Below are 14,746 nucleotides of genomic sequence, written 5' to 3'. Positions count from 1 at the left end.
TTTGAGAGGTGATTAGGCCATGAGGGTAGAGTCCTCATAAATGGGATTAGTGCTCTTATAAAAGGGGCCCCAGAGAGCTCCCTCATCCCTTCTGTTATGTGAGGACACAGCAAGAAGATGGCCATTTATGAACCAGGAAGATCTCATTAGACACTGCATCTGCTGGTGCCATGATTTTTGACTTGCCAGCATCCAGAATTATGAGCGATAAATGTATGTCATTTTTCTTTCTTTTTTGATGTGGAACATTTTTAAAGTCTTTACTGAATTTGTTATAATATTGCTTCTGTTTTACGTTTTGGTTTTTTGGCCCCAAGGCTTGTGGGATCTTAGCTCCCCGACCAGAGATTGAACCCACACCCCTGCATTGAAATGTGAAGTCTTAACCACAGGACTGCCAGGGAAGTCCCCAACATATGTCATTTCTAAGCCACCTCTACCATGGTCTTCTGTTACAGCAGCCCAAAGGGACTAAGACAGGTATTAAAGATAAAGCCCCAGCCGAGACTTTCTCACTGACATACAGGCACACCTCAGAGACATTATGGGTTTGGTTCCAGACCACGGCAATAAAGCAAATATCGCAATAAAGTAAGTCACATGAATTTTCCAGTTTTCTAGTGCATATAAAAGTTATGTTTATACTATACTGTAGTCTATTAAGTGTGCAATACCATTATGTCTAAAAAAACAATGTACACACCTTAATTTAAAAAATACTTGATTGCTAAAAAATGCTAACCATCATCTGGGCCTTCAGTGAGGTGTAGTAGTAACATCCAAGATCACAGATCACAAATATCATAATATAATGTTAATATAGTATAATAATAACCAATATAATATTTTATATAGTAATAATAACAACAAATTATAATACTAACGAACAAGTTTGAAATATTCCAGGAACTACCAAATGTGGCAAAGAGACACAAAGTGGGGCTTCCCTGGTGGCGCAGTGGTTGAGAGTCTGCCTGCCGATGCAGGGGACGCGGGTTCGTGCCCCGGTCCGGGAAGATCTCACATGCCGCGGAGCGGCTGGGCCCGTGAGCCATGGCCGCTGAGCCCGCGCGTCCAGAGCCTGTGCTCCGCAATGGTAGAGGCCACAACAGTGAGAGGCCCGCGTGCCGCAAAAAAAAAAAAAAAAAAAAAAAAACCAATCAATGTAATCTACTGCCGCGGAGCGGCTGGGCCCGTGAGCCATGGCCGCTGAGCCCGCGCGTCCAGAGCCTGTGCTCCGCAATGGTAGAGGCCACAACAGTGATAGGCCCGCGTACCGCAAAAAAAAAAAAAAAAAAAAAAAAAAAAAAAAGAGAGACACAAAGTGAGCAAATGCTCCTGGAAAAACGGCACCAGTGTTCAACACAGGATTGCCATAAACCTCCAATTGTAAAAAATGCAGTATTTGTTAAGTGCGATAAAGCAAAGCACAATAAAACAGGACCTGCTTGTAATTATAAGGGCAAAAATAGAAATTAAAAAGTGAAAAACAATTTTTTCTGACTACATAATTAATGTTCTATAGGGCTGAGTCTGTGATGACCTGAAACCAAGGCACACACAGCTGAACCCCGTGAGGTGGGAAGCCCTGATTTAAGGCATCTGGGTCACCTACGGCTAACAAGGGCCCCAGCTGCTCAAAGGAGGCGGTGGTCAGGACGGCAGAGACTACAGATACCAACCCTGGAGTCTGAGTGCCGGGTTCACATCCCAGCTCTGTCATGCACCAGCTGTGACCTGGGGCAAGTCACCTAGGCCCTTCGGTCTGGTTTCCGGCCCTTAAAACAGTACCTTTCGAGGCTCCTTGTGAGGAAGACATGAATTAAGACAACCCCAGCACTCCGCACAGGGCCCGGGCCCTAGGGACGCACAGCGACGTGGGCCGTCGCCCTCACCTGCCCAGTCTGAGCCTTGTCTGCCTCCATCAGCTTCCAGGTGTCCTCCTCCACGGGCCTGGGCTTCTGCAGCTCCGCGGTGCTGGTGTGGTGCCGGCTGACGTCCCCACTGTAGGAGGAGCTGCTGAGCTGTCTGGGGAAGCAAGGCACACGGGCGTCAACCGCATGGAGGCCCCAGGCAGAGGTGGGCCCCCAAAGCACCAAACTAGTTCACCCTTCTGATTTTACATAGGTGACCCTGAGAGGGGAAGGGTCTGGCCCCAGTGCCCCACGGAAGAACCACTCCTTTATGCGGACTTTATTCAGAAAGCATTTCCTGCCCACCAGTACTCACCAGCTTTATGCAGATCATCATCCAGAGCGCTTTACTTCCTGGGGCAGTCTCTTTCCCTGCGGAGGTGTATGCTTGGGGAATGACTTGGGGGGGTGTGTGTGTGTGTGTGTGTGCGCATGTGCGTGTGTGTGTACACGGCTCAAGACCCACACAAGCAAAGGGATGGGGTACGACTTCCACCTTGGTCATCAACCTTACTGCCTTCTTGGTTTGCCTGCCTTGATGAAGCGAGTGTGGAGGTTGGAGAAGCCCACGGAGCTGGGAACAGAGGGGTGCTCCAGGCTGTGGCCAGTTAGGAACTGAGGAACGGAGTCCTGTCAACAGCTACGTGAGCTTGGAAGCCGACCCTTCCCCAGCCGAGCCTTTAGCTGAGACCCCAGCCTGGCCAATGCCTTGGTTACAGCTTGAGAGAGACCCTGAGCAGAGGAGCCAGCTAAGCTGTGCCTGGACGCCTCGACCCACAGAAACTGAGATGACAAACCACTAAGCTTGTGATCCTTTGCTATGTAGCAATGGAAAACGAATACCCAGTGTTCTGTGTGTTTCTGCTCAGTCCACCCATGGCTCTCTCTCGCAGTCACCTGCCCCCACGTCCCAGGACAGCCTGCAGGAGCCTGCCTCATCTCAGCTAATTCTTAAGACTGATTATGCTGGCCGCCTGCACAGACTGGGGCAGTGTCCCCTCACCTCTCGGCTGACTCCGGGCAAGGCACTGTTCTAAGTACTTTACACACACACATTCGCCGAGCTCACCACCGGGACTGGTGCGCCAGCAGAGAAGGAAGGAAGTATGTCCACCTCTCGTGTAAGATACAAAGCCAGGCCCAGGAGGGGACCGTGGGCAGGGTTCTCAGGGGCACAGATGCTTGTGCCAATTTCCTTCCCAGCCCATTTCTGTGAAATCCCCCCACCTCAAAAGAAGTAACCCCAGGCGGTCCCAGCTCACCCAAATAATAACTGAGTGGTATTTACTGAGTGCTGATGCCTTCACAGGCAGCGTATCACACAAGCCTTCCTACAACCCTACAAGGTGAGTGCACCAAAGACCCTATTTGACAACTGAGGAAACTGAGGCACAGGGAGGTTAATGCTGCTCCTCCAAACACCCAATGATCTAGCCAAAAGCAACCTTCTTTAAACACCGAAGTGTAGAACTTACGAGCATTGGCTCAGAAGCCAAACTCGGGTTCAAATTCAAGCTCAGCTTCTCTGCAGCTGCGTGACCTATGGACAGCTCTCAGTTTGTTCACCCGTAAAATGGGAAGATGACAGTAACTACCTCCAGGTCCACAAGACCGTACAGGGCTTGGCACTGTGCCTGGCTCCTAACAGGACATGAAACGCAGCCGTCACTATTACTCTATTTTGAATCAGCTGCTGGTTCTTAAAGCCTGAACGTTCCAGGCCCCTCTGCGTGACTTGAGCAAAGAGCCGCACACACCATGTAGGGAGCTTGAGTGTCAGAAATGCAGACGGATGGGTAAATCGTGAGGCCTGTGTGAGCCGTGCCACCTCGCAGGAACAGAACCAGGCTTCCCCTTTGGGCCTCTGTTCCCTGGGAAGTGAAGTCCCCCTCACAAGGATTTGGGAGGGAGGCAGAAGCTGAAGGCCTTTTTTGGTAGGTGAGCCTCGCCGCGGGCACCCTTCTCCCTCCTCTCCCCCCGCCCAGGCAGGGGGCAGAAACGTGGTGCCGGGAGAATCCCCAGGGTATCCCCACCCCCACCCCCGCCTTACCTCTGCAGTTGCTTCCCCACAGCGTCCGTCACCAACATGCCGTTCTCCACCTGCTTCACCTCCTTCCCTGGCCTGCCAACACCTGCTAAGCCTGGCAGAAGCGGGGAGGGGGAATCGTGGCTTTAAGAGCTGGACACCAAAACCTGTCACCGTGCGGGGAGATGGCAGATAACCTGGCCTCCTGGAAGCTCAGAAAGCGAGACCTGCTTTGCTGCAGCCACGGACAGGCTCCCCAGCTGGGCTGCAGGAGATACTGGAGCCAGCTTCCTTGGGGCAGGGATGGTGCTTTGCAACCGTCTCAAGGGCCCTGGGCCCGAGCAAGTGCTCTGTGCCAGCAGCGACCAGTGAAATCCAGTGCTGGTGATGGCATCTGTGCTGTGTGAAGCTTGGATAATGGAGCCAGGACACAGTGAACCACTCAGGGGAAAGGGCACAGTCCCTGGTCCCCAAGCATCCCAAGCAGGGGTGAAACCCAAAATAAATGACAACCAGTTTTGACAAGGGCATCAGACACTAGAGTCCCAGATGCCCTCAGCCAAGAATTAACCCTCTGTTTGCCAGATCAAGGGGAGGGCCTGAAGATCGGGGTAAGGGGTACCTGGGACTGCTAGGGCAGTGGCTGTTTTTCCAGTAATAAGGAACTATTTCAACACTTCAACAACTGATACAGCCACCACGGGGCACCATACCAGCCGGATATCTGCCCCAATCCCAGGAAGTATCCGCCCAGCATCAACAATGATCACCGTCACCTTAAGAACAGGGGCTAACATTTATCGTCAGCCACTGTGCTGTGCTGAAATACAGTCTCTCCTTTAATCTTCCAACAACTCAGTGATACGTTTATTACCGCCCACTTTGCAGTGATTTCCTCACTGTTTGGTGCCAGGACAGAGAAAGCAGGAGAGAGAAGCATAAGGTAGGGCTCCAAAGGACTGACCTCGGAAGAGGAGGGGATGCAGGACAGACAGTATATGAGGGGATAAATACGCAGCCGGCAGTGACCCTGAGAACATGCTGATGTGACATGAATTAAAGCAGAATCGAGAAAGGCAGGCTCTCTCAGGCGACAGCCACAGGAAGAAACAGAAGATGGAAGGGAACCAGGGCTGGGGGTCATTCCTGGGTTGATGGGAGGAGCTCTGAGCTGGTGATTCTCAATCTTGGCTGTGAATGAATCACCCAGGATGCCCTGGGCCAGCCAGGTCCCTGCACTGACTCTGCCAGGGAGGCCAACCTCCATGCTGAGAGCACAGTCAGGTAGCTGGGACGTGTGGGAAGTGTTCTCTCACTCCCCAGCTGTGGATACTGTGGAAGCAATGAACCTCTGAGCCTCAACTTCCACATCTGCAAAATGGGAGGAACAACAGCACCCGCCCTCATTAGCGGGAGGACGAAATGAGGTTGTGCCTGGTGCTCGGTAAATGTAAGATGCTGATGAGGCGCTTACTGTTATATCTGCATTTTTAAACATGTCCCACAGATAATTCTGGGGCACAGCCAGGATTGAGAATCACTGCTTTAAATAGCAGCATGCTTTTTTTTTTTTAATTGGAAAAATACCCTAAAACAAACAGAACAGAAGAGTGATAAGAAGCAGGACTTCCCACGCAGCCGCATGCAGACAGTGCTCATATACATGCACAGCACTGGGGCCCAAGCCCGGCCTTGACTGTCTTGCTCTGTGCAGGGATGGGGATGCTTTAAAACACCCCCAGAGACACCTGTCCTGCGGCGGGTGCTTCAGAGAGCCCTCTGTCCTGCACGGTTGCCCAGGGGCCCTCTGGGAGCCTCAACCTTCCCTCCCCCTCCTGCTTCCCACACAGTGGAAGCCCCCACAGTGGCCTCCATGGCTGCCTCCCCGTCTTCTCCACCCAGTTAGCCCACAGGTGATACGCCAACTGGGGCAGCTGGAAAATTCTCGTCCACAAGGCAGGGACCGAGAGTCCTAGGAGGGGAACCGAACGTGTGTGCCGCACCACCCCATAATTTTCAGGGGCTTAGTCCCCCTCCCCCCGAGTCTCCCAGGCCTGTCTGCCAGGATGCCCAGGCTCCCCAGCCAAGGGGGAACCTGCCCAAGGCCAGCCTATCAGAACCCCTCCCCCCGGCACTTTCAGCCACCGGTGGCCCCAGGACCAAAGATCTGTCCAACTGCTCTGTCCTAAAGGAGTCTCATGCCCAGAGTTCCCACTGCCTGAGGCCTGCTTGTTCAGTTTTGCCTTTGATTTCTGAGCTGCCTGTAAACACCCTTGTTTAACTGGCTGGAGTTGGCTCCTGTGGCTTCCAAAAGGGGCCTCTGTCTGGACCCTCAGCCACACGTACCGGTTACGGAAGACAGGAGGGAGGGGTCTGCTCTGGTGGTGGGTTCACACTTTTCTGTCACCAGAGGGAGCCAGGGCAGCCTTTCCTGCTGAAGTTCTTCTAGAAACATCCCTCCTCCGGTGCCCCAGCCACCTGCAGCTACTCCCTCAGGAACGCTTCAATCACCCCGGTGCTATCTTGGCCTGCCTGGGTCTTGATCATGCCCAGGAGGTATGGGTGGGGTCGTTATAATCAAACTGTTACCATTCATTGTCCACCTACTGTGTGCCAGGCATTTCGCAACCAGGATCTCCTTCAAGGCATGCTGGTCATGGTCATTTGACCTGCAAAGATGGTAAAGCTTAGCCAAGGTCACTCAGCCGACCTGTAAGAAATCTGGAGACTCGAACTGTATCCCCAAGAGCCAACCACAAAGCCAGGCACAGAGCAGGTGCCCAATAAATGCTGGATGAATGATGGAAAGGGATGGAAAGGCAGACATTCAAGGGTCCCTTCCCAGGCATGCAGCAGCAGGACAAGTCCATCTGCAACCTCATTCCGCAAGCACAGCCAACTCCAACCTCGCTGTCACTGACCTTCCTCCTCATCCATCACATTGGTGCCTGGGAATTCACAAGACCCAAGAAAGCATTAAGTACCAAGGTAAAACTCCCTACCCTTGAGTTCCCCCACTTAAATGCCCAGAGGGTTTGGATGAACGTCTCTCCTTAAGGGTGAGGGGCAAGGACAGCTGAGGGACCTGCTGCATTTGTGCCTCGGTTTCCCCATCCCACGTGTTCTGGGCACATCCCTGACAAGTACACTGCCTGGGCCAGCACCCTACTCTAAAAGCTGCAAGTGTTCAAACATAAAGAGAGCTAGAAAAATGCAGACAGACCTTCTGTCTTCACGCCTGTTTTCCGGGCACCAGAGGGAGAGAGAGAAAGTATTACAGAGCGCAGGGCAGGCGTGCCAGCTGGGAGATGGCACAGGCCTCTCACCAGCCCACAGCCTCTGCTTCTTCAAGGACACGAACACCTTGCTCTGAGCCAGCTCCACGTGGAGAGAAGGGGGAAGAGGAGGTGACTTGGCTTAGATATCATCTTGGACCCCCCAGGCGGGGACGGGGAGCCCGTCTCAGGTTTCTTCCAGCTCCCCAGGCTCGCCTCCAGCACCGCGTTTAGCACCACGATGTCCTTGATTATTTAGTGTTTGTCTCCCCCATCACACTGTGAACTCTTGAGACCATTCCTAGGTCTTATCTACCACTCTACTCCCAGCACCTGGTGCATCCGTCGGCCATGTGGGGTTGTACAGGATGTGCACTGCACAATCCAAGGGGCACCATTTCATACGGTGGCTCATGTACCAGATGTCCCCGTGGCGCACAGCAGATAAGCAGATGGACGGATTAACAAACAAATGGCCAAGTGAACGAGCAGAGCCACCTTCCAATGCCAGAAGGGGCACAATATCGGCCACAGTGGTGCCATCTCCTAGCCTGAACCCACAAAGATGGTTTCTAAACCAGCCCTGAGAGAAATAGGCAGTATCAGCTCATGGTTCTTTCCAATCTGGGATATATACACAGATGTGTTAATGTCCGATGGTTACGCAGGGCATGCCTTAAACAATCAAGATGCAACTCATTCAGTCACTTATTTAACATATTTCCTGAGTATCCACTATGCGCCAGGCACTGTTCTCAGCCCTGGGGATGCAGAGGTGACCAAAAAACCTTCCTGGAGCTTAAATTCCAAGGGAGAAAAAGAAATAATCAAGTAGTAGATCCAGAATATACTGTCAGGCAGTGTTAAATGCTACAAAGAAAAATAAAGCAGGGTAAGGAGAAAATATGAATGGTGGGGGGGTGGGAGAGGGAGGGTGCTATAAAATAATTAAGAAGCAAAGACATAAAACTTGCAACCCAGTGACTGTCCTTTGAGTGCTTCTAAGCACCACGGATGGGCCTGTGATACTAGTAAGCCAGGCGCCACCCCAGCCTTTGAACAACATAAGCACTGCCCGGGTCGTGTGTTCAGCCAGCCACTGACCCTCAAGGCGGGCACCTCGCAGGCTTGCTGTTTATTCTCAAGAAGGTTCTGGAACTCAGCCTGGGCAAGAGCCAGCAGGCAAGCCTCCCCCTTGAGGGAAGAATTCAAGTCACTGCTTTACAGTCAACGGCTGGTTTTTGACCAAAAACGGAATCGATCGGCTACATCACCCAGCCCTATCCTCCCGCCTCGGCCCTGCAAGTTCTTCAGACTCAAAAGGGGAAGAAACACGGACACTGAGGACAGCGGGGAGGAATGTGCCATCTGTCTGACAGACTCTCCAGCTGCTGTTTGGTGCTTACAACAGACTTCTGCAACATGGGGAGGTGCCTGGGACCTGATGTTAAGAAACAAAAGAGGGACAGGAGAACTGATGACAAAAGCACATCCTAGGACCCTACTCTTCTCAGGGAAAAGGTCCTGGGCTAGAAAGACAGGTGGGAAAGAGGCCAAATGCCAACGCAGTTCCCCTCTGTGCAGTGCAAAAGCAGAAGGATGTTCTTTTTGCTGGTTCTTGGAGCTTTTCTACACTTTGCCATTGTCTACACGGAGCACATACTGATTTTATAATCAGGTAAAAAAAACATTCCCCAAAAAATCTGAAAAAGGGAAAATAATGAGTGACAAGGTTGAGAGATGTCTCGAATAAGGTTCTGAAAAGCAGCCAGGTCGTTGGAATCAAAGTCTTTCTCCCAAGATGACAAGGGAAGAACCTGGGCAGAGAGAAGTCAAAGCAGAGCGGCTTTCACACCCTCAGCTCTACTGACATCGTGGGCTGGGTGATTCTCCGCTCCTGGGGGACAGAGGGGGTTGCCCCGTGCACTGCAGCATCCCTGCTCTCTCCCGACTAGATGCCAGGAGTGTCCCCCTCCACCCACACTGTGACAACCAAACATGTCTCCAGACATTGCCAAGTGTCCCCGGGAGGCACAAATGTTCTCTACTGAAAACCCCCATTCTAGGTTTTAGGTTCCTAATAAAGAAACCGGAGAAAATAAAAATGTGCTATACCTTCCAAGTACAAGGTTAATGAACTACTTCATAACTCTCTTTGCAACCAAAACCAACACGCAAAAAGTTTCCTAGAAACAGGATCCTGCATATCCCTGGGGAGGGGTCAGTCTCCCCCCGACCCCGAGCCTAGCTCCTATTCCCCATCCCAGGGAGAGAGAATCCCCTCACAGCAGACACTTGTCCTTCAGCCTGCGTGTTCTAAAAAAGACCTGATTAATCCAACGAGGAAACAAAAGTTTCCCTTTAGAAGGAGCCAAAAGTGTGGTTCAAACAAATCCAAGGTCACTGGCACTCAGAGTTGACTACAGCTGAGCAAGACTGGACCCTGACGCCAAGCCTTATCGGCGGGGCCCCTCCACACAGGTGGAAAGAAAGGAGGGAGGGCGTTTGATTTTTAGACCCATGGGTAGAAGACCTCTGTGACCTGTCCAGCTTGGGGATGGGTGGCTGAATTGGGGAAATAAACCCACAGTGGAGCTAGGGTGGTGGATGGTACTTTCACCACTAAATTAAGCGCTGACGTGCACACATAAAAATTTTTTTAACTGGCAGCATTCCATGTTCTGCATAACCTGCTTTGGATATGCGGGTGGCTGGGGAGGAAGGGAAGGGAAAAAACTCAACAAGATATAAGGACAGTCGCTGCTCAGCTGGATAGAAAGGGGAGACATAGACCTTATTTTGGGAAAAAGATTCAGATAAACCCACACACGTCACTTTAGAAAGCACAGAGGGTTATTTTTGCCTAAATGCAGCCCGCCAAGCAGGCAGGTGAAATACAGTGATCTTGAAGTTGCCACCGCCCACCGTGTGACCTTGGCTTGACTTGGGCTAAGAGACAATCAGAGGAAGGGGACTCTGCAGCAAGAGGAAAGCAGCTTAGACCTACAGCAGAACCTTCCAACCACAGGAGCATGAACATGTAGAAACTCATTCCAATCTAGAGTTTAAATGCTGGAGGGAGCATCAGCTATCTTGCACTGGCAAAAGAAAATACTTCTCTTTTAAAACCCCTAGGGTTTGTAGCAGTACGATTCATAATAGACAAAAAGTGGAAACAGCTCGAATGCTCATCAGCTGATGAATGAATAAATAAAACGTTGTGTGCTTACAATTCAACAATCAGAAGAAACGAAGTGCTGATGCAAGCTACCACAGACAGACCTTGGAAACATCAGGTTACGTGAGAGAAGCCAGTCACAAAAGACCACGCTAAAGAATTCTGTTTATGTGAAATGTTCGGAGTAAGACAAATCTATACAGAAAGCAGACTTGTGTGGCAGTCGTTTTGTGATGTACAGAAATATCAAATCACTATATTGTCCACCAGGAACTAGCATAGTGTTGCAGGTAAATTATACTTCAAAAAAAACCAAAAGAGAAAAAAAGATCAGATTGGTGGTCACCAGAGGTGGAGGGGAGGAGGAGGAATTGGATGAAGGTAGCCAAAAGGTACTAACTGCCAGTTATAAGATAAATAAGTACTAGAGATATAACGTACATGATTAATATAATTAAAACTGCTGTGTGTACATATGAAATTTGTTAAGAGAGTAAGTACTAAGAGTTCTCATCACAAGGACAAAAATTTTTTTCTATTTCTTTAATTTCATATCTATATGAGACGACAGGTGTTCACTAAACGTATTGTGGTCATTTCAGGATGTATGTAAGTCACATCATCATGCCCAACACCTCAAATTCACACAGTGCTCTCTGTCAATTACGCCTCAAAACCAGAAAAAAAAAAAAAAAAGAGAAAGTAGATGAGTGGTTGCCTAGGACTTGAAGGGCTGGGAGGAAATGGGGAGTGACTGCCAATGGGTATGAGGTTTCCCTGAGGGGGGTGAAAATGTTCTGAAATTGATCGCGGTGATGGCTGCACAAATAAAATACTAGCATTTTTCTTTTGTAAATCATTGAATTGGGTGAATTGTACGGTGTGTGAATTATATCTCAATAAGGGACTTATTAAAAACTACGAGGACTCCAGCAAACTCTAACACAGAGGAATGAAGGCGTGCACTCTTGCTGTGTGCCCTCCCCTTTCTGACATTCAGTGGCTTCCTGCTGCACTGAGAACAAAACCCAAACTCCTCACCCTGAAGGCCCCAAAGGGTAACCACCCACACCCCTGCCAGCCTCGTCTCCCACCCTGTCCCTTGCCCACCACAGTGTGGCCACACTGGCCTCTTCTCTGTTCCTTGAACAGACCGAGCTCACGCCGGGCTGAGGCCTGTGCTGTTCCCTGTGTCAGAACACTGTTCCCCACAAAGGGCTTCCCTGACCACCCTGCCTCAGTTGCCTGAACCCCCCCATCACTCCCCAGCCCACTACCCTACGTGCTTTCCTTCACAGCACTTAATGCTGCATGACACCATCTTCATCTGCTGATTGCTTACTGCCTTCCTCTCCCACTAGATTCTGAGCTCCACGAGGGCAGGATCTGCCTATATTTCGTTCACTTCTGTCTCCTCAAAACCTAGAACGGTACTGTTATGGGCTGAATTATACTCCCCCCACCAACTAAATTCATATACTGAAGTCCTAACCTCCAGTACCTCGGAATGTGACTGTACGTGGACATACGGTCTTTGTAGATGAAATAAGTTCAGGTGAGCTCATGAGGATGGACCCTAATCCTATATAACTGGTGTCCTCATAAGAAGGGGAGATTTGGAGATAGACACGACACAGGAGAAGAACACCATGTGAAGATGAGGGCAGACTGGGGTGATGCTTCTGCAAGGAACGCCAGAGACTGCCAGCAAACCACCAGAAGCTGGGGGACAGGCATGGAACCCTCACAGCCCTCAGAAGGGACCAACCCTGCTGACACCTTGATCTCAGACTTCCAGCCTCCAGAACTGTGAGAAAAGGCATTTCTGTTGTTTAAGCTACTCAGCTGATGGTCACAGTAGCCCTAGGAAATACTCTTGTTACAGTAGCCCTAGGAAAATAATACAAGCACTTAACACATATTAGGTGCTTAGTAAACACCTACTGAATGACTAAATCAATGAATAGTAAATAGCTTTCTCAGTGATCGGCCCCATTCACAGGGACAGGGACCCGCCTGCCCCAGGCAAAGAAGGGACCAGCTTCTTTAAGCCTCAGTTTCCTCATCAGTGAACTGGGAACCACATCCTACCTCTTTCATGAAAAGCTGATAGGAGGAGTCAACAGGATAACCCCTGTCGAGGACAGAAGCCCCAGTATGTAGTCAACAACCATTTGCTGCTGTGTGTCTTTACATCACAGACACCTCGATGACCACTCTGCCCACAGGAGTTGTGCAACGAGGCAGTCCTGCAGCCCCACCCCGGGGGAGAGCCAATCTGAGACCTGTTTGGGGACTAAGCATGTAACAAACACACCCCAGAGGCTCAGGGAGTCTGTAATTAGCTCCTGAAAGAGGGAGATCGGAGTAGGACAGGTGACTTCTCTTTAGTTCCACTCTTTTTAGCAACAGCTGAAACCAAAGCAGAAAAGGCATCAGGTGACCTCTTCCCTCTCCGTATTAACTCAGGTCGAGGCTCCGAGAAGGACCAGCAGAGGATCCATTCCAGACGCCAATCTGACATAAACACAGGGGAGCCTGGAAAGGCTGCCAACCAATTCCCTGAATTTTAAACCAACTAATAAGAGAGAGAACAGGATTCTCAGAAGCCTCACCCCATTTGCTTCAAATAAAGACAGGATGAGCTCCCAGCCCAGAATTCAAAGCGTGCCTCTGGGACGATTCCTGCTCTCAGAGTCCTGACCTGGGAGGATAGAGCGGGTGTGGTGGCTGGGAAGCGGGCAGGTCTACCTGGACCTGGTAGATGCCAAGTGCATAGGGACATCAGAGGGGCACTCTTCCCAGGGAAGTAATAACAGCAGCTGTCATTGGTACCGTGCCAAAGGCTCCAGTAATCTAGCACATTCATTCTACACCAAGTGCCAGAAGGTTGGTTCTGTTGTTACACTGCTTTATCAGCAACGGCCTGACATCACACAGCTGGAAAGAGCAGCAGCTGGGGTTCGAAGCCGGGTCCTGCCAACTTCCAGCCTGCAGGCTCAGCCCCCACGTTTGGCCTCATGACCCTCACATCCTTTCTGGATTATGGCACATATGCCATTGGCTTCTCACAGCCTCTTGGGAGCCAGGAGGACTGTAATTATCACTACCTCCATTTTTGCCACCAAGACCCTGAAACTCAATAGGCACAGAGCCTCAGCGCAGAAAAGTGTGCGGACTTGCGTCCAGCTCTGCTGACCCAGCTATAAAGCACTGGGGTCCCCTCTCAATTCAGCCCTGAAAGTCCTTCCAGATGGTTCCTCAGGGGGCCTGGCCCAACCTCCCGTCTGATGCCCTGATGACCTGCCAGGGCGGCTGGTGGGAACCTCCAGGGGACAACTGGGGCTGGACAAGGCACCACCCGCGCCGGAGCCCCGCGCGGCCCTACCGTCGTCGGGCTCCCCCTGCTCCTGATCGGCGCTGGCGTACGTGCGCAGGAACTCCGCAAAGGCCCCGTCCCGGGCCAGCAGCTCCTGGTAGGAGCCCATCTCGGAGATCTTGCCACCACTCATGACGATTATCACATCCACCTGGGGCAGGTAGCTGATGCCGTGCGTGACCAGGATCCGCGTCTGCGGGCAGACATGGCCACATCAGCGCATGCGCGCGCGAGGGAAATTCCCCGCCCACCTGGACACAGATCTCAACTCTGAGGCTGGACACGCGCCTGGGATGCAAGCGTGCAGAAGCATTCCAATCCACACGTGCTTTCATTCAACACGCATGTGCCGGGGGCTGGGGTCGAGGGGCAGCAGAGAGGGAAACAAAGATTCCTGCCCCAGATTCCAGGGTCGGGGGAGAAATGACCGACGTAAGTAAAACACTGTGTGCTGGATGGTGAGCACACATTAGCAAAGGGGAAGGGATACCGAGGTGGTGAGGGTCGGTGCAATTGTAACAAGGGTTATGGGGGAGGTTATTTTTGAACTAAGATCTGGAGGAGAGGGAAGGAGGGAACCATGCATGTGTAGATGAATAAAAGAATGACACTGCTGCAAAAAATGTGCAGGCAGTAGCTGAATTTTTTTCAAGTTTCTCCCTCCCCGAAAAGAGTACAGAGTTTTGTACATGTGTATACATTTTATCTAACTATCTCAAAGTTTGGGAGGATGTTCATCAAACTGTTTACCCAAGTTGGCAAACTTTTTCTTAAATGGTCAAATGGTAAATATTTTCAGCTTTATGGGCCCTCTGGTCATTGCCAGGTCTGAAGGCAGCCATACACAAGACATAAACAGATGGGCTGGCTGTGATCCAATAATACTTTATTTATGGAAGCTGATATGTAAGCTTAATGCAATTTTCCTGTAACAAAATATTTTTCTTCAGGTTTTCTCCAAGCAGTTAAAAACGT

General features: G+C 50.8%; 1 protein-coding gene across 9 annotated transcripts in view; it reads right to left on the bottom strand.

The window, feature by feature from the left end:
* The window catches only part of ABCC1 (ATP binding cassette subfamily C member 1 (ABCC1 blood group)), a 162,165-nt gene that overhangs the window by 34,432 nt on the left and 112,987 nt on the right, over positions 1 to 14,746 (bottom strand). For 8 of the 9 annotated variants that reach the window (XR_003682852.2, XR_003682853.2, XR_003682854.2 and 5 more), the window contains exons 19-22: positions 13,781 to 13,964; positions 6,861 to 6,887; positions 3,964 to 4,054; positions 1,896 to 2,028 (exon numbers count right to left, since the gene is read on the bottom strand). Coding sequence is in view for 5 of the 9 variants with exons in the window: in XM_028498745.2 (XP_028354546.1) it covers positions 1,896 to 2,028; positions 3,964 to 4,054; positions 6,861 to 6,887; positions 13,781 to 13,964 (435 nt within the window). In the remaining 4 variants the exon portion in view is untranslated. The remainder of the gene's footprint in view (positions 1 to 1,895; positions 2,029 to 3,963; positions 4,055 to 6,860; positions 6,888 to 13,780; positions 13,965 to 14,746) is intronic. The other variant, XM_028498743.1, reaches the window with a different exon arrangement.

Source organism: Physeter macrocephalus, chromosome 14 (assembly GCF_002837175.3).
Source record: "Physeter macrocephalus isolate SW-GA chromosome 14, ASM283717v5, whole genome shotgun sequence".
NCBI lineage: Eukaryota > Metazoa > Chordata > Mammalia > Artiodactyla > Physeteridae > Physeter > Physeter macrocephalus.
Note: the sequence above shows the minus strand (reverse complement) of the source record. Positions and strands in the feature narration are given on the sequence as shown.